At 36.6% G+C, this 14194-nt stretch overlaps 2 protein-coding genes across 5 annotated transcripts in view; one reads left to right on the top strand and one right to left on the bottom strand.

The window, feature by feature from the left end:
• The first annotated feature begins 1937 nt into the window (after positions 1 to 1937).
• On the top strand, positions 1938 to 7111 carry LOC145766479 (E3 ubiquitin-protein ligase RNF103-like). Its single transcript, XM_082578202.1, has 6 exons — positions 1938 to 2126; positions 3085 to 3241; positions 3539 to 3658; positions 4521 to 4625; positions 5082 to 5200; positions 5467 to 7111. The coding sequence occupies exons 1-6, from the start codon at positions 2044 to 2046 to the stop codon at positions 6830 to 6832; spliced, it is 1950 nt and encodes a 649-aa protein (XP_082434328.1). The 5' UTR covers positions 1938 to 2043; the 3' UTR covers positions 6833 to 7111.
• A 296-nt stretch (positions 7112 to 7407) lies between these two features.
• Positions 7408 to 14194, bottom strand: part of LOC145766477 (uncharacterized) — a 28927-nt gene continuing 22140 nt past the window's right edge. For 3 of the 4 annotated variants that reach the window (XM_082578200.1, XM_082578199.1, XM_082578198.1), the window contains 7 exons: positions 13778 to 14044; positions 13345 to 13458; positions 11078 to 11171; positions 10143 to 10294; positions 9358 to 9539; positions 8775 to 8919; positions 7408 to 7825 (listed from right to left, as the gene is read on the bottom strand). In XM_082578200.1, the coding sequence (XP_082434326.1) occupies positions 8787 to 8919; positions 9358 to 9539; positions 10143 to 10294; positions 11078 to 11171; positions 13345 to 13458; positions 13778 to 14044 (942 nt within the window). In that variant the 3' untranslated portion in view covers positions 7408 to 7825; positions 8775 to 8786. Of the gene's footprint in view, positions 7826 to 8774; positions 8920 to 9347; positions 9540 to 10142; positions 10295 to 11077; positions 11172 to 13344; positions 13459 to 13777; positions 14045 to 14194 lie in introns of those variants that run through there. The other variant, XM_082578201.1, reaches the window with a different exon arrangement.

Here is a 14194-nt window from a genome sequence, read left to right as displayed (position 1 = left end):
TCTTTCATCGAATGCTGGTTCTTTACCAGTGTCATTGCCAATATAAATCATGGTAAAGGAAGATACAGTTAAAAAGTGGAATTTACCTGCTATAGGTTATGAAACAGAAGGGACAGAAGGAAAAGTTAGTGTAGTATTTTGCAAAATTTGTAAAGAATTTTATGACGGAAACAAATCGGAATTAGAAAAGCTACGGGGCCCAGTTAAAAAAGTAGTACGAAATTGGATAAATGGTACTTCGGCAGTAAAGAAAAGTAATGCTTCCGATCATATGACATTGCACGTTCATGAACGGGCAGTTTTGCGTCTTCAAGCTTAAGCTTCAAGCGTCTTAAGAAATGACGACGACGTCGATGGGCATTGTTGTTAGGCAATACAACCGGTCGGGAAAATCAATCGATTTGTGCTGACTCGAACGTTGAATCAACCCAAAATTAACATAGTACTCCCCCCCCCCGTGAGTTATTTAACATGAATTATCGTAACAGCGTGCGCATCGCGTTGCTCGCTTTATCGCTACTTTTGGTATTATTACATCACAACAAATCAAACAATGCGGTCTTGATAGACTACTCTATTATATTTTTCGCTTCTCGTTATACATGTTGTGGTAGCCTACAATTTTTTTCGTAGTAAACGTTCACAGCAATTGCCGAGGCAATTTCAACTTTTGCCGTTTTTGCCGAAGTAAAAATATGCTAATTTCGAAGACTGCATAGAAAGGGGTAATTGAGATGGATAATATAGGTATGTACACATAAGGATTAAAAATATAATGCATTTTCAAGTGGATACCGTAATAACAAGGTTGTAAGTCTGTAATTGTAATACAGAATTGCTGTGATAGATATTAGTATGTACTATGTAGCATTGCACAATGCACAAAGGGGTGTGGAATGGGGTGCAACCTAGTTCGTACCCTCAACAGTTTGTACCCTGAAAAGATCGAGAGAAAAAATTCAAAAAAGCGGAAGTGTTTGGAGTTTCCGCAAACAAACAAACTGAAAAGATCGATAGGAAAAAATAGAACAAAGCCGAAGTCGCTGATCGCAGTTTCCGTTTTTCTGCAGTTTCCGCAAACATTTTAAAATTTCCGGTAATGATCCTAAGAGTTTGCCGAAGTCGCTGAGCGCAGTTTCCATAAACATTTTAAAAGGGTTAGGGTTGAGATCGGAGTTTCCGCAAACATTTTAAAATTTCTGGTAATGATCCTGAGAGTTTCTGTTTGTTTGCGGAAACTGCAATCAGCGACTTCGGCTTAGTGCTATTTTTTCTCTCGATTTTTTCAGAGGGAAAATTTCAAAATGTTTGCGGAAACTGAGTTCAGCAACTTCAGCTATTTTAATTTTTTCTCTCGATCTTTTCAGGGTACGAACTGAGGGTACGAACTAGGTTGCATCGTGTGGAATGCACAGGATCAGGATTGTTTTAGGGAAGTGATTTTAAACAAAATAGGCCAGTCCCTGTGCTAAAAGAGAAAAAAACAAAGTGACTATTTTTCACCCACTTGTTGCCATGGTTGCACTCAAAAAACATTGTATTGTGGCAGTTATTGCCAGTGTTAGAATTAAATAGAAGGTTAAGGTATAGGGTAGAGTTAAGGTTAGGGTTTTATTCTCATCTCAAGATTTCAAAATTTTCCAAATTACAAGTTTTTGTTTTCAACGGCTTCAAGCTTTTCTTAAATTAGAGCAGCATTCCTTATCTGGCAGCACTGTTGAAATATAGCCACTGCCTAAAAAAACTAGTTATATAGCTCCTGTATTCAATTTGTTAATCATAGACTCATACGCTGTCTATATTAAGGACCAGTGTTCTTCAAAAAATACGTAAATTAACAAATACAACAGAAATCACTATTAGTACGGTAAGCCTAAAGACATGCATAATTATTGTGAGTCTATAATATTGGGTTATTTGCATCCAACAGTTTCTACAATAGATAGGACGTGGCCTTAATGTTTTGATCTTAAGTCATTGTTGTGTGGTTGTACGTTTATGGCCGGTAGTTTGCAACTGATTTATTGGTGATTAATCAGAAGAATGATCTTTCTTAAAATTTTTCTCTTGGTTGTGTACCTGCTGTTACTTACCATCATTTTTCGACTTGTGGATTTCATCTCATGGTAACAGTACTTTATACATGATATATAAACACAAAAGTTTATCAGTGTACCGTAGCTGATAAGTGTAAAAATAAACGAGTATATATTGCTTCAAATGTATATGAAGTAGTACTGCACAGTATGTAAGTTGATATAAACCTTTAAAAAATATGACATAGTGTAGTCATAAAAAATTGAGCATAATATAAAGTAATTGGCCTTTAAACGCTTTTTGACTTATTCAGTTATCTCGTATTGCCCTTTTAGTAATTTCTTGTATCTACATCTATTAAATACTATTGTACATACCATACCGTTGACATGCTATTGTATACTATTGCACCATCTATTAAACACTATTATAAGAAATTGACTACCATTGTATTAATACACAAGTAGCATGTGCTAAAAATTGATGCGTAATTCCAAAATTGCATTATGATAAAATGATTTTGTAAAAGCATTGTACATCTAGCTTACGCAACTTGATTAGCCTATACTGTGGAGAATTTAATATTTTCTTTATTGAAAGTAAAAATCTCTAGTGGTCATTCATGCATAACCATGAGCAACTTAAAAAAAATCAGCACAATTGAATTATATGATTGTATAATTGTATATATTCCTATTGTTGATAGGGATTTCAAGACTTTAACAACATTGTATACAATATGTCAAAATAACAAAACATAATTCATTTTCCTGCCATATGTATTATGTATCATTGTAGATTTTTTCTTTTATATTATAAACAGCCTACTATCCAAATATATAAAATGTTCTATTTAAAATCAATCCTTTGGACACAGGTAAAATTATTTTTAATACACGACCACATCATGAACAGCAATAAAATACACAATGTTAAACTTGAATATATGTCAATAACAATTAATTAAATCATGGCTTGCTGTAACATGTTTATTGTAGCATTGCTGCTGTTATTGAGTGACCTGGCTGTAATTTGTTTCTATATCAGGTCAGATGCAAGCAGTGCAGTAACACTTGTGGATCCGATTCAATTGAGCTTGCGACAATTGCGATGGTTACTTCATGCAAGAGGAATAAATTATCACAATGCAATAGAAAAGAAGGACTTAAGTGATCTCGTGGCATCATCTGGAGTGTTGACAAGTGTAAGCTTCAGTACAGTGCAACAACTCCTTTTATTGCACTTAAGCTTATATTTACCAATCCTTATTCTATTGAGACCACATGTTGTCAGACATGAAGCTAAACATCTTCGTAAAAAATTGTGATGTTGCATAGTGCTTTTTTGTACCACTTAATGTTCTTACATAATTGTTATTTAAAAAAGACATCCAATGCATTGTTTACTTATGTCAACCACTTTATGAACGTTTTAAACACTGCTCTGATGCTTCTTTCTAACATGGTAATTATCTTGCATCTAAACACTGTTTTCTATTTAGGATGAAGTAAAAGCTGCTGAAGATGCCGATTCTTGCTCAATGTATGAAACAAAGACGTTTACCAATGAGAATGATCTGAAACAGTCCATTGACAATTCTGAAGACATATGGCTTGTCCAGGTAGTTTTATGAAAACAAAACAGTCTAATTTTATTCCAGTTTTGTCCTGTACTGGCTTTAGGTGGTAGGCTAGTACCTATGCACCATACCCTAAAAGTACCTTACTACCTGCAAGGCCCTTGAATTTAGGTTGAACAGTAGGCTATCATTTATATAATTATATTGTGATCTCTTCACCTACTGTCATTTTAGTATTTGAAATTAACAATACATTATAATGTTATGACCAATGTCAAGTTATCATTGCATGGCATTTCATTTCTATGTTCTGTGTACATTAGGCAGGGGTGGGTAAATACTCGTTGGCACAACCCTAAAAATTGTTATAAATCCTTGCTAACCAAACATTTCTGGAGCATATAATTTTGTACAATATGCTTAGTAATTAATATCAATTTTAAGATTACGTGCCCTACAGCAATTTTCTTGCGTAAAATTGTATGACACTAAGAACGTCAAAGAGTTAATAGAGTTTTTCTTAATGAGATTTATGAGCTCTGTGCTTAGAAAACAACAAATTAATTCGAGATTTAATCAACTGAAATCAAACGCACCACTACTTAATTAAAACAGACAAATATCATTATCTGTCAGTATGCCATAGCTGCGTTGAGACAGGTGCTTTCCATTTTCCGTATTTATAGCATTAGTTTAATGAAACATTGACAGACAGCGTCCTCTTGTGGCAAAAAAGGAAATTTATTTTAAACTTTGGATTTCTGTTATAGATGCATTAACAAAAAAGCAAAATTGTCTAGTAACATCTGAAATGGTCAGGGCGGCTGCAACACCCCAGTCTACATATTAAGCCTTTAGCCAGAACAGCTTTCGATTTGGGCTATATGTTATTTGTTTATCGTAGATTGTCTCTGAGCAAAGTACTCCTATCATCAGTCCTGGAGAATGGAAGAAGTTAGTGAAACGTGTGCACTTGGCTGGAATTCAAACCGGACAGATTTCTTGTCAAGTAATTATTGTTTGTTGAGCTGTTTAATTTTACTTTCAATGTCTTTGTCCTATTCTACGCACAGCACTTGTTCTATAGATTAAGTATCCACGTCACTAAGTACTCACTGTCATAAAAATTGCTCCAGAAAGTTCAAACTGAAATCTTAAAGTTATTTTCCTCTTTATTATAAATTGATTCGTATGTTTGTGCTGTATTGTCGAAACTCTCATGTATCAATTCAATGTATTGACTATTTTTGAGATTGAACACCAAGAAAAGGCAAATATAATATTGATTACTGAATAACATGGAAGCCCACCAAGATTATTCTCTTCTCTACCAATTTAAGTAAAAGCAGAAATATGCGTTTTCTGTTTTTCTTTTCAATTTACTGGACGAACTAAAGTTACTGCTGGAAGAGATATTATGTTGCTAAAATTTTACCGACAATGTAATTACGATCTTACATTGCAGCATAGCCCGAGTATTTGCCGCAGCAATTCATTCATTACCTCGCAACTGCTTGTTAGTTATCATTACAAGAAGAAATATAAAGGAATTCACAAGAAGCACTACCTCACAAGAACAACAGAGTAAGTGTTGGCGAAATGCCTGTTTGAACAGTTAAGGACAATTTGCCAGCTCATTGGATTCTTTACCTATAAATCTCACAAAAAAAACAATTAAAAATAAGGAGATCAAACGTTAATTTTACGTAGTTAAGTACAGTATTTTTTTGCCTTGTTAGAATCACACTTTAAAGTTCGCATTTTATCGAGCTATTCTACGTCATAGCAACTGTTATCATTTTTTGCTTTGATAGTCAGAAATAAGTACAAGTTGAACTTTTGTGTTGCAGTGAAAGTTCGGCTTACAATTGGATTTCAAATTCCCTGCAAGGTACCTTAGAAAAAATTCCCGGTCCTGTTAGCATGCAAGACAACTGGTTAAGTCCCAATGCGAGAAAAAAGTTTCCTGTTCAGTTGGTTTATGTGTGGAAAAATACTCACACGCCTGTTATTTTCTCGTCCCTACAAATGAAGTTCAAAAATGGAATTCGACTTGGCAGTTTACATTGGACCCAGGACACATCCAAGTTAAAAAGTCTGTTGCATTCCAAGTTAAATGTTCCCGATACTTTTGTATGTTTGATAACGCCACGACAGACGTATATCTACGGAAATCGGCAAAGAAAAGAAGTGCTACACTATTTAAATTTGTATATGTTTTTATTGAATGTTTGTCCGGACGTAAATCTTTTGTTCACCTGGAGTATATATATCTGTAATCTCTTGGCAGCTTTGTCTTTATTTACGACGTCAAGTAATGTCTTTACACGAATTGTTAGCGCGGTGAAGTCATTCGTTGTATACAACGCGGCTTTACTTGGCTTTTGGCTTCTTTTTTCCAGTTACAAGCCCACTGTTTCAAACCTTATATCAGAGTTTATTTTTACGTATGTTGAACTGTCAGCGACTACAGAATACGCTGCTGTCTTCCGCCATTATCTCCTGCAAATCTTCTACTTTCCTAGTGCTGTGGTCATAGGTTTTGTGATATTTGTTTGCCTTGTATTTTTGTTGTTACAAAAGTTAAAGCTAGTTGACAATGAACCCGACTCGGATACAGTTTTATCGGAAATTCTCCTGTCGAACGATAACTACAGGTTTGTTGGTGACAGTGACATATCAAGAAGATGGATAGAGCGGCTTGCCACGCCTGGTTTATGGCTGCAACCGCTTGTTCCTAGCGACTACATTGATAATTTACCGGTGTGGGAATATACTGGAGTTTGTGTTTCAAGTTCAGATGATTCTGACATGGAATGCAGTGTCCACTCCACAAGGACTTCATCTTCTTCTCCATTTCGTACTTGGGTGTCTCATTGCACTGATGTACCTAGAGGGAGATCTTGCTTATCTTCATCTTCCAGGCGGGAGTCTTCTCGCATCAATCGAGGCCTTTGGTGGTCCATCAGATCATGCTTTCGTGGCCGGAGCCCTCGCATCAGGAAAACTCCAGGGCCCCCAAAAGGGATGCGGGAGGAGCTTTCATGCTCGATTTGTCTAGACAACTATAAACCTCTCTCTTTAGTGAGCGGACTTCCATGTGGTCACGTCTTTCATCACGAGTGTATCTTGTCCTGGTTGCATGGGGACCGTCATTGTTGTCCCATATGTAGATGGCCAGCTTACCAGGTGAAAGTCAACCAATTTCAGCCTTAAATTCCATATTGTTCTTTTCTTTTCTCTACAAGATTCTTTTTCCTTTCCCACGGTGTCCAACTTTAATCTGATGTAAGTTTTATGAGATGTGTTGATTTTTCTCATCTGATTGTTTTATCTCTGTAAGTCAACAATATTTTCTTTAGAAACCAAAACTATTTTTATTTTGGGATAAGCTATCTTAGTGTCATCGTTTTCAGTTTGCTAAAGTGATATTAACAGTCACATATGTTTGTGAGTGCTTTTTGAAGTAGAAGGAATAAAAAGATGCCTAAATCACGCCCTGTCGCCTCTGAATCGCGGTAGGCATGGGTTCGACGCCCTGTCCAGTCATAACACCAACTTTTTAAAAAGCGGTACCGTAGGCTACTGAATCTTATTTCTGCTTGAAATGAATCGATAACTGAATAAAAGAATGAATGGATAATAACGTCCTCGGCTGTGCCTCTATACGGCTACACTGACTGCTTTGTGAAGCGCTGAGAACAACGCATATAAAAACACATAATTATTATTGTCAGCTTCTATTGATTGTATTGCTGGCCATTAGCGACATTTAGATCTGACGTGGGATCAAATGAACGCAGTCACGTTCTCCTAATATTTATTTTATTTGGACGATATGCAGTATGCACACACAAAAAGTAAAATATACCTTCTACCAAAACAAAAAATAGTTGCGTAGCTGGGCTACAGTCAGTCGTAGGCTATAGTTTTTTGTTGTTGGTATGCTCAATGTGTCACAGCACTAGCATTGAAGTCTGTAACATAATTCAAACAGAAACGACTTCTTGTGATATGTTACAGATAGAAAACAAAGTAAAAAACACGATATATTTGCCTAATACTTTGCAGTTACAGAACTGCATAAAATATCCCAGCGACCACCAAAATGTCGACTGCATGTTGTTAGAAAGCTTGTGGGTAATTGCGTTGCCCGAAGGATGTAAACGGTTGAGAAAGTTCGTAAGAAGTTTCAGGAAGCAATCGTATCTAAAACAGACGTGTACTTATTAGTACTTGTGAAGACACCAGTTAAAATAGTTTGTTTTCTTTGAAATAAACTGACACTTTTCTCACCAAAGAAACAGTACATTTTCCAAAGCCAGGGTTGCTAGGTAATCAGGGAGGTACTCGGACAGTACGCCAATTAGTCTAAACTTCGGATATTTTGGGACAAATAAGAAAAAAATATTCTATTTATGGTCCATTACTTCACTGATGTCACAAGAAATTAAACATTGGCACAAATATATGTCCAAATAATTTTCTAGCCGTTAGACACAACATATAAAATTTGGCCTGATTTAATGTTTTCTGTCCGAACTTGTAGACCCAGCTACGTCATGGCAAGTATGATTGTTCGCTTCAGTGGAGTAAAACTAGTGATCTGAGTATGGAATAATCGATGCTAAGTGCGAGAAAAAAACCAAGCTTCAACAATCCACGCAGTTTAACAAAACGTTGGTAAATTGCTGATCAGATTTTATAATGATAAAACAATGAGCTTGCTGCCTGACCCGTTAGCTCAGTGGTTGAGTACCCGACTCAAGATCACACGGTGCTGTGGCTCTCGGGGTGTGCGTTTGAGCAATGCATTTCAGGACTGCTCTCCATTCAGCAGCGCCGAGTGAATGGAATAATTCCCCAGCAACAACTATCGGAACACTTCACTCTGCCAATTTCGGTAACCGGTCCTGCGTTAAAAGCCTCTACAAGCATGCGAAACTACCAGAAATATCAGAGGCTTTGTTAGTCGAAGGATAACGATTCAAAACCAACCAATAACACACAATTCACGAACATAGAAAAAGGTTGAACGTTCAGTGTTGACAATTTAATTTGATCAGCCAAGAGCAGGAAAAGACCATTTGGTCATCTAGTCAGCTGTTCCGAACTGGCCACACTAAAAAATTGCAAATTAAACTTGGGATTTACTCACCATAAGAGCAACCTACAGTGAGAACAAAAGAGTCCGCAATTTATGGGTGATTTTTATATTTTGAAGTTTCCATTTCAAGCCATCGAAATCGGCCGATTCTATTCGGTGCCGAAGTGAGCTTTCTGTTTCTTCTGCATCCTCAGTGCTGCCAATAACATGACATTGAAAAAAGAATCTTCAAGCTGAAGTGACAACCGTTTTTACAGAAAATGGGTTGCGCTCAGTGTCTCCAGAAAGTAAGCTACCACAGCAATAATTACACAGAAAATCGAAGTGGTCAAGAAGAAATTTTGTTCATTATAAAACAATCTTCGTTTGTAGCACTAGTTGCAACGTTCATCTGATGAGATTGAAAGTAAAAGCAACAATAAACAGGATGGTTTATTGCTTCACTGACTGTTTATTATTGCTTTTACTTTCAATCTCATCAGATGAACGTTGCAACTAGTGCTACAAACAAAGTGCTGAACGTTACAACTAGTGCTACAAAGGATAATTGTCCTGATAAACACCCAAACTTTTCAGTATTCATTAAACAATCTGCCAATCAAATATCGGAACAATAAAACTTACTTCAACTTACACAAAATGACTGTAAAAAAGTCTTTCCGTTAACGCACAGACTGCAGAGAAAAGTTGTGAGTCGACTCTGGAAACACTGCGATGAATATCTTCAGTACTGATGCCAACAAGTTCAAACACATGAGCAATGTGTTGTGGATCTATGGAGTCTGAATGGAGTGTCTGTAATGCTTTTTCCACTTCCTACAAAATATTCTTTCAAATAACAAAAATACTAGTCTACTACTAAACAAAAAAACTACTGAGAATATCAATACTAAGAGTAAAAAGTAAAGGCTACTAGGCCTAATACTGACAAGATTTTTAAAAATAAGATCGACCGTTCTTAATATGTATATTTAACATTCCTGTGTATGATTGATATTTTAAGGATTAAAAGAAAACACTGAAGCAAGGAAACTAGGTGGAATCAACCTCAAATGCTGGAAACTGGCGGAAACCAGCAAGCGGAGATAAACGCAGGCCCGCCCCGATAATTGGTTAGCGCGTGCCTTCATGAACAAAGAAACTTCAAGATCAAGCGGCTCTGGTTCGACTCTCGGAGCGTGCGCTTGAGCAACGCATTTCAAGGACTGTTCTCCATTAAGCGGAACCTAGTGGGTGGAATAATTCACAGACAACACTTCGATATCAACCGGAAACTTCACTCTGTCAATCTCGGTGACCGCACTACAAATAGGCTATACGAAACTACCAGGATTAAGCTCTCAAAGACGCTCTTCCAGTCCGAGGATAAAGATTCAATCAATCAACCAAAAAGCAAGTGACTTGTGAAGTTCAACTCACAGAACCAACGAGTGTTTTCTTGTCCAGATCAGTTTGAATTTCCTTGGTGTGCTTTCGCTTTGATAGTTGACGTTCAAACGTGGAGGAATAGAGCTTGAGTCTTCTTTTACACACAGCGCAGTAGTTTGTCAAATAGTTGGACGGACTCACGCCTGAAGGTAAAATATACCCACTCATAATGATTAGTAAACTTGCTTGCAACATAGAGGCAGAAAAATCGTTGCCAATTATTAGCATATCTTTAAATTCCATGAATGTGTTTTAGGAAAAAATATGTAAAAAGAATGATAAGGTAGGTAAAACTGTTCAACGATTGATGGTAAGAAAGAAAAAGATAGGGAAATCCTGCAAGAAGGTAAAGGAACAGCATATAAGAGGATAAAAAAAAGTGTGAATTTAAAAGAGCAGGATGCGTAATTAAAACCGAAAATTTACAGCTGAGACTTAACATAATGAGATTAAAGTCAGAAGAAAAATTTGTTTCAAAATCTGATGAAAAATACAGAGCCAAAATGCATAAACTGATTACATAGTCATTAGTCAGCCCAGGTATCACAGCTGATTAAACTGCGCCGGTTCGACTGTCGGATTGTGCGCTTGACCATGACATTATTCTTAGAACAGATCTTCATTTAGCGGCACCTAGTTCATGGCATAATACAAAGACAACATTTCAAGAACAAGGGAAAACCTCATTGGCGGTGGCCGGCCTGTTTCAGTGGTGCAAAGTCTGCTACAAGTATGTGAAACTGCCAGGATGAAGCTTCAAGGGAGATTTTTCCTGACAAGAAAATCTCACAATCAGTTACATAAAACTAATCTCATCTTCAGCAGACGTTTGAGAGCGAGCTATAGCCTCCTGTTTTTATCATCAGTGCTAAAAATCGGATAACCCATTCGTTGTCATAATTTGATTCGTTCATTTAGCTAATTACCTTCAAGATCTCTAAGATCCATTGGAAGCCAAAATCGGCAAATTTGCTTTGAAAGAGCCATTCTTCCAAATAGCCATGGCTGGTGTTTCATTTTCTGGAATAATAAAAAAAGTAATAAAAGTATTTCATAAAAAAGAAGTTCTCAGACAGCAAAATCCGTCATTTTTTACATTGATTCAACGTCTGCAGACTGGACCCTATAATCCAAACGATATGGGTTTGAGACCTTCACGTCTACGCAACATACTACGTAAGTACATGGCGAAAGAACATTTGGCATTCCTATTGGGGCCACCCCAACTTTTCACTGGGGACCACGAGGTTACCAAGGATCAGGTTAATAATTGCTTTCCCATTACATGGTTTCAGTATAGATTTATAGTATTGTAAACGTTTTGATAATAATCGCGCTTGGATGATGAAACCAAAGACTGACTGTTCTCTAGGTTCTCTAGTAGCCTTCCAGGGTAATCCGGAAACATCGAGACTCTGGGGTGGTAAAAGGATAGACTCTCGGCCCCAGAAGCTGAAGCTCATACGACGAAAATACCTAAACCCTTTTCATCTTCGGTGCTGAAATTCAGCTGTACACATCAAAATAAACTTTACAATTTACACACAATTAAATTTTAGCTACAACATTAGAAACTTGAACCATAGCGCTTTGCAGAACCATGTCTAGTTTCCAGAATTGGTAAGAAGTATTTTTTTTTTCTTCTGCACATATTCTGAAAATTAATTAAAAACCTGCCTCTTCGTGGAGCTTCAATGACGTCATTGCAAAAAGAACCAACGTCAGATTAAAATAAAAATCAAAAGTGGTGATAAAAGTTTTAGACTATTTTCCGACTCATTAAAAAGCTAGCTGTAAAAGAAACTCGAATAGATTTCTACAAAATGAGTGCTTAGCCTACGCTTTGTTACCATAAGCCTGAAAAGATAACTTGCTGATACCCTTATTATGACTCAGTTTCGTTTTCTCTGATGGCCTGCGTTTACATTTTACAAGAAAATGAAACAGCATAGACCAAGAAAACATCTCAAAAAAGCGATTGCAGTAAGATGTAGCTCAAGTAGATAACCAATAGGTAAAACCTGTTGATACTATTTTTCGGTCGACAGAATCAAGAAAGCAAAACATAAGGCAGAAAATGCTACAAATCAAAGTAATACCGGGTATTAAAGCATCAAAATTATCATCATTAAGAATGGTCAAAAAAGGTAAACCAAATTATATTCGCGTTTGTGAATTTGTTTTGAAGTGGGCCTTGGCTCGATAACCTTGCGTTTTTTCGAGGCCTCCTGGTGCGCTGTTTCGTTTATATGTTTTGCATGTCTAAGGTATGCTGCGTTTTCGTCTGCATTGCTGTTTTTGGCGAACCAAACAAAGAATTTTTTCTTACTAGTGCGATAAAAAATTTCCAACAAGTTTCAATAGTCGTGTATTTAAAATCTACTTCCAGCAATAGGCTATATCTAAAATACACTGCTTCTGAACATTTTTCTAAGTAACATTTTCTTAAAACCGACAGTAAATCACTCAATAACACAAAAATTTCTGTCGTAAACCGTGCTTGAGTGGTCACACGGCTGTTCAAGTGCCAGTAGGCCTACATTTATAATATCCTCAAAAGCTGCCTTCTATTAAAAGCCATTCTATTCTTTTCCCCAGCACGTACAACAACAATAACCTGAATCCGTTGCGTTGATTTCGCTAAATCAATAAACGGGGAGAAACAGCTGCGAGTGAATGCGAATTGCGAAGAAATGTGAAAAGCTTGTCTTTAAAGGTAAGTCTACTACAGTGCGCAACAAAAAATATCACCCAAATTTTGTTTTATTAAAATTTCATATTGTTATTACTGGTTTACTCTTCTGTAGCGACATACCATATAGTTTGAATTAAAACATTGTATATGATCTAAAACAGTTTGAATGAACATTTAGACTAACAAAATATTTGTAAACTTTAGCCTACACGTCTAACGTAGGCCTACAGTCTTATCAAATTATCACGTGCAAATGTTTTGTTTTTGTATACCGGGTAGGAATACAGCAGGTACATTTACGGTATGCTCATTTACGAAATTGGCTACAAACAGAAAGCTATGGGCGCCGTAGAAACTGGGCTGGGATAACCTATTTTATTCTCGTCAGTGTTTTAGAAGATGGAAAAGTTTTTACAAGATGAACAAAAACGCACAAGAACATTCAATATAAATGTCAGGGATATCTATTTAACATCTTTCTAACTATTTCCAAGTTACCTCTTGACATTCTTTGTCAAATTTTCTCACAGACGCCATAACTGACATGAGTTCTGTGTTTTCTGGCTTCATTGCGGCAAGACGATTCTTCGCAACGTCAATAGCAGATGCAGACTGGAAAATATAAACGTAGTTTTTAAGCCAATAGGAACGTTCAAAGCCGGATAAATTACAGTTGTTTAGGAGCAGCTTTTAACCCATGAAGACATATCGCTAAAGACAGAGACAGCAGTCTGTACGCCTAGGGACGATTTTAGATTGTGAGAAATGATGGTGGAGTGCTCAGTTACTGGTGGCGCAAGTCCAATGCCATGTGGGACAACCATGAAAAAGTAAGACATTAGTAAAAATTAAGCATATATTTCGACAAAAACTAGAAAAGAGTCAAAATACGACATCAAGCTGACAAACACGCAAGCGTTCTTGTACTCACTCGTGGCACATATGTGAACAAGGGCTCTGCTGGGGGTTCTGGCTTAGGGTTGGTGACAGTGGCTTTCTTTTTCTTCTTTTTTCCCTTTTTCTTCTTTCCTGAAGATCCTTTAACCTTCTTACCCTTCTTTGTTTTCAAAGGAGTATCAAATACTGGAGTCACAAATCCATTGAGATCAGGAGGAGCAAGTAATCTTTTCAAATCTTCATCAAGAGGTTCTTGGTATAGAGGTTTATCTGGTTTTATTATCTCCTTTTTAAAATGTTCCTACAATAAAATAAATCAGCCATGTATTCACAATACTTCATGAGCAGAACCAAACGTCTTAATATATTTTCAAGTTATTTTTTTTTTTGATTTTTAATAGAAACTCAATTTTGAAAGTCTAATACATAGATTTCTCCAGAACCTTCTCAG

This window comes from Aplidium turbinatum, chromosome 3 (genome assembly GCF_918807975.1).
Source record: "Aplidium turbinatum chromosome 3, kaAplTurb1.1, whole genome shotgun sequence".
NCBI lineage: Eukaryota > Metazoa > Chordata > Ascidiacea > Aplousobranchia > Polyclinidae > Aplidium > Aplidium turbinatum.
The sequence above is the reverse complement of the archived record's forward strand: the minus strand, read 5'-3'. Positions and strand labels throughout refer to the sequence as shown.

Coding starts and splice junctions, on each gene's coding strand:
- LOC145766479 (XM_082578202.1), top strand. CDS start 2,044: ATGATCTTTCTTAAAATTTTTCTCTTGGTTGTGTACCTGCTGTTACTT. Junction 3,659..4,520: donor AAGACATATGGCTTGTCCAG/GTAGTTTTATGA, acceptor TGTTTATCGTAG/ATTGTCTCTGAGCAAAGTAC. Junction 4,626..5,081: donor CCGGACAGATTTCTTGTCAA/GTAATTATTGTT, acceptor CTTACATTGCAG/CATAGCCCGAGTATTTGCCG.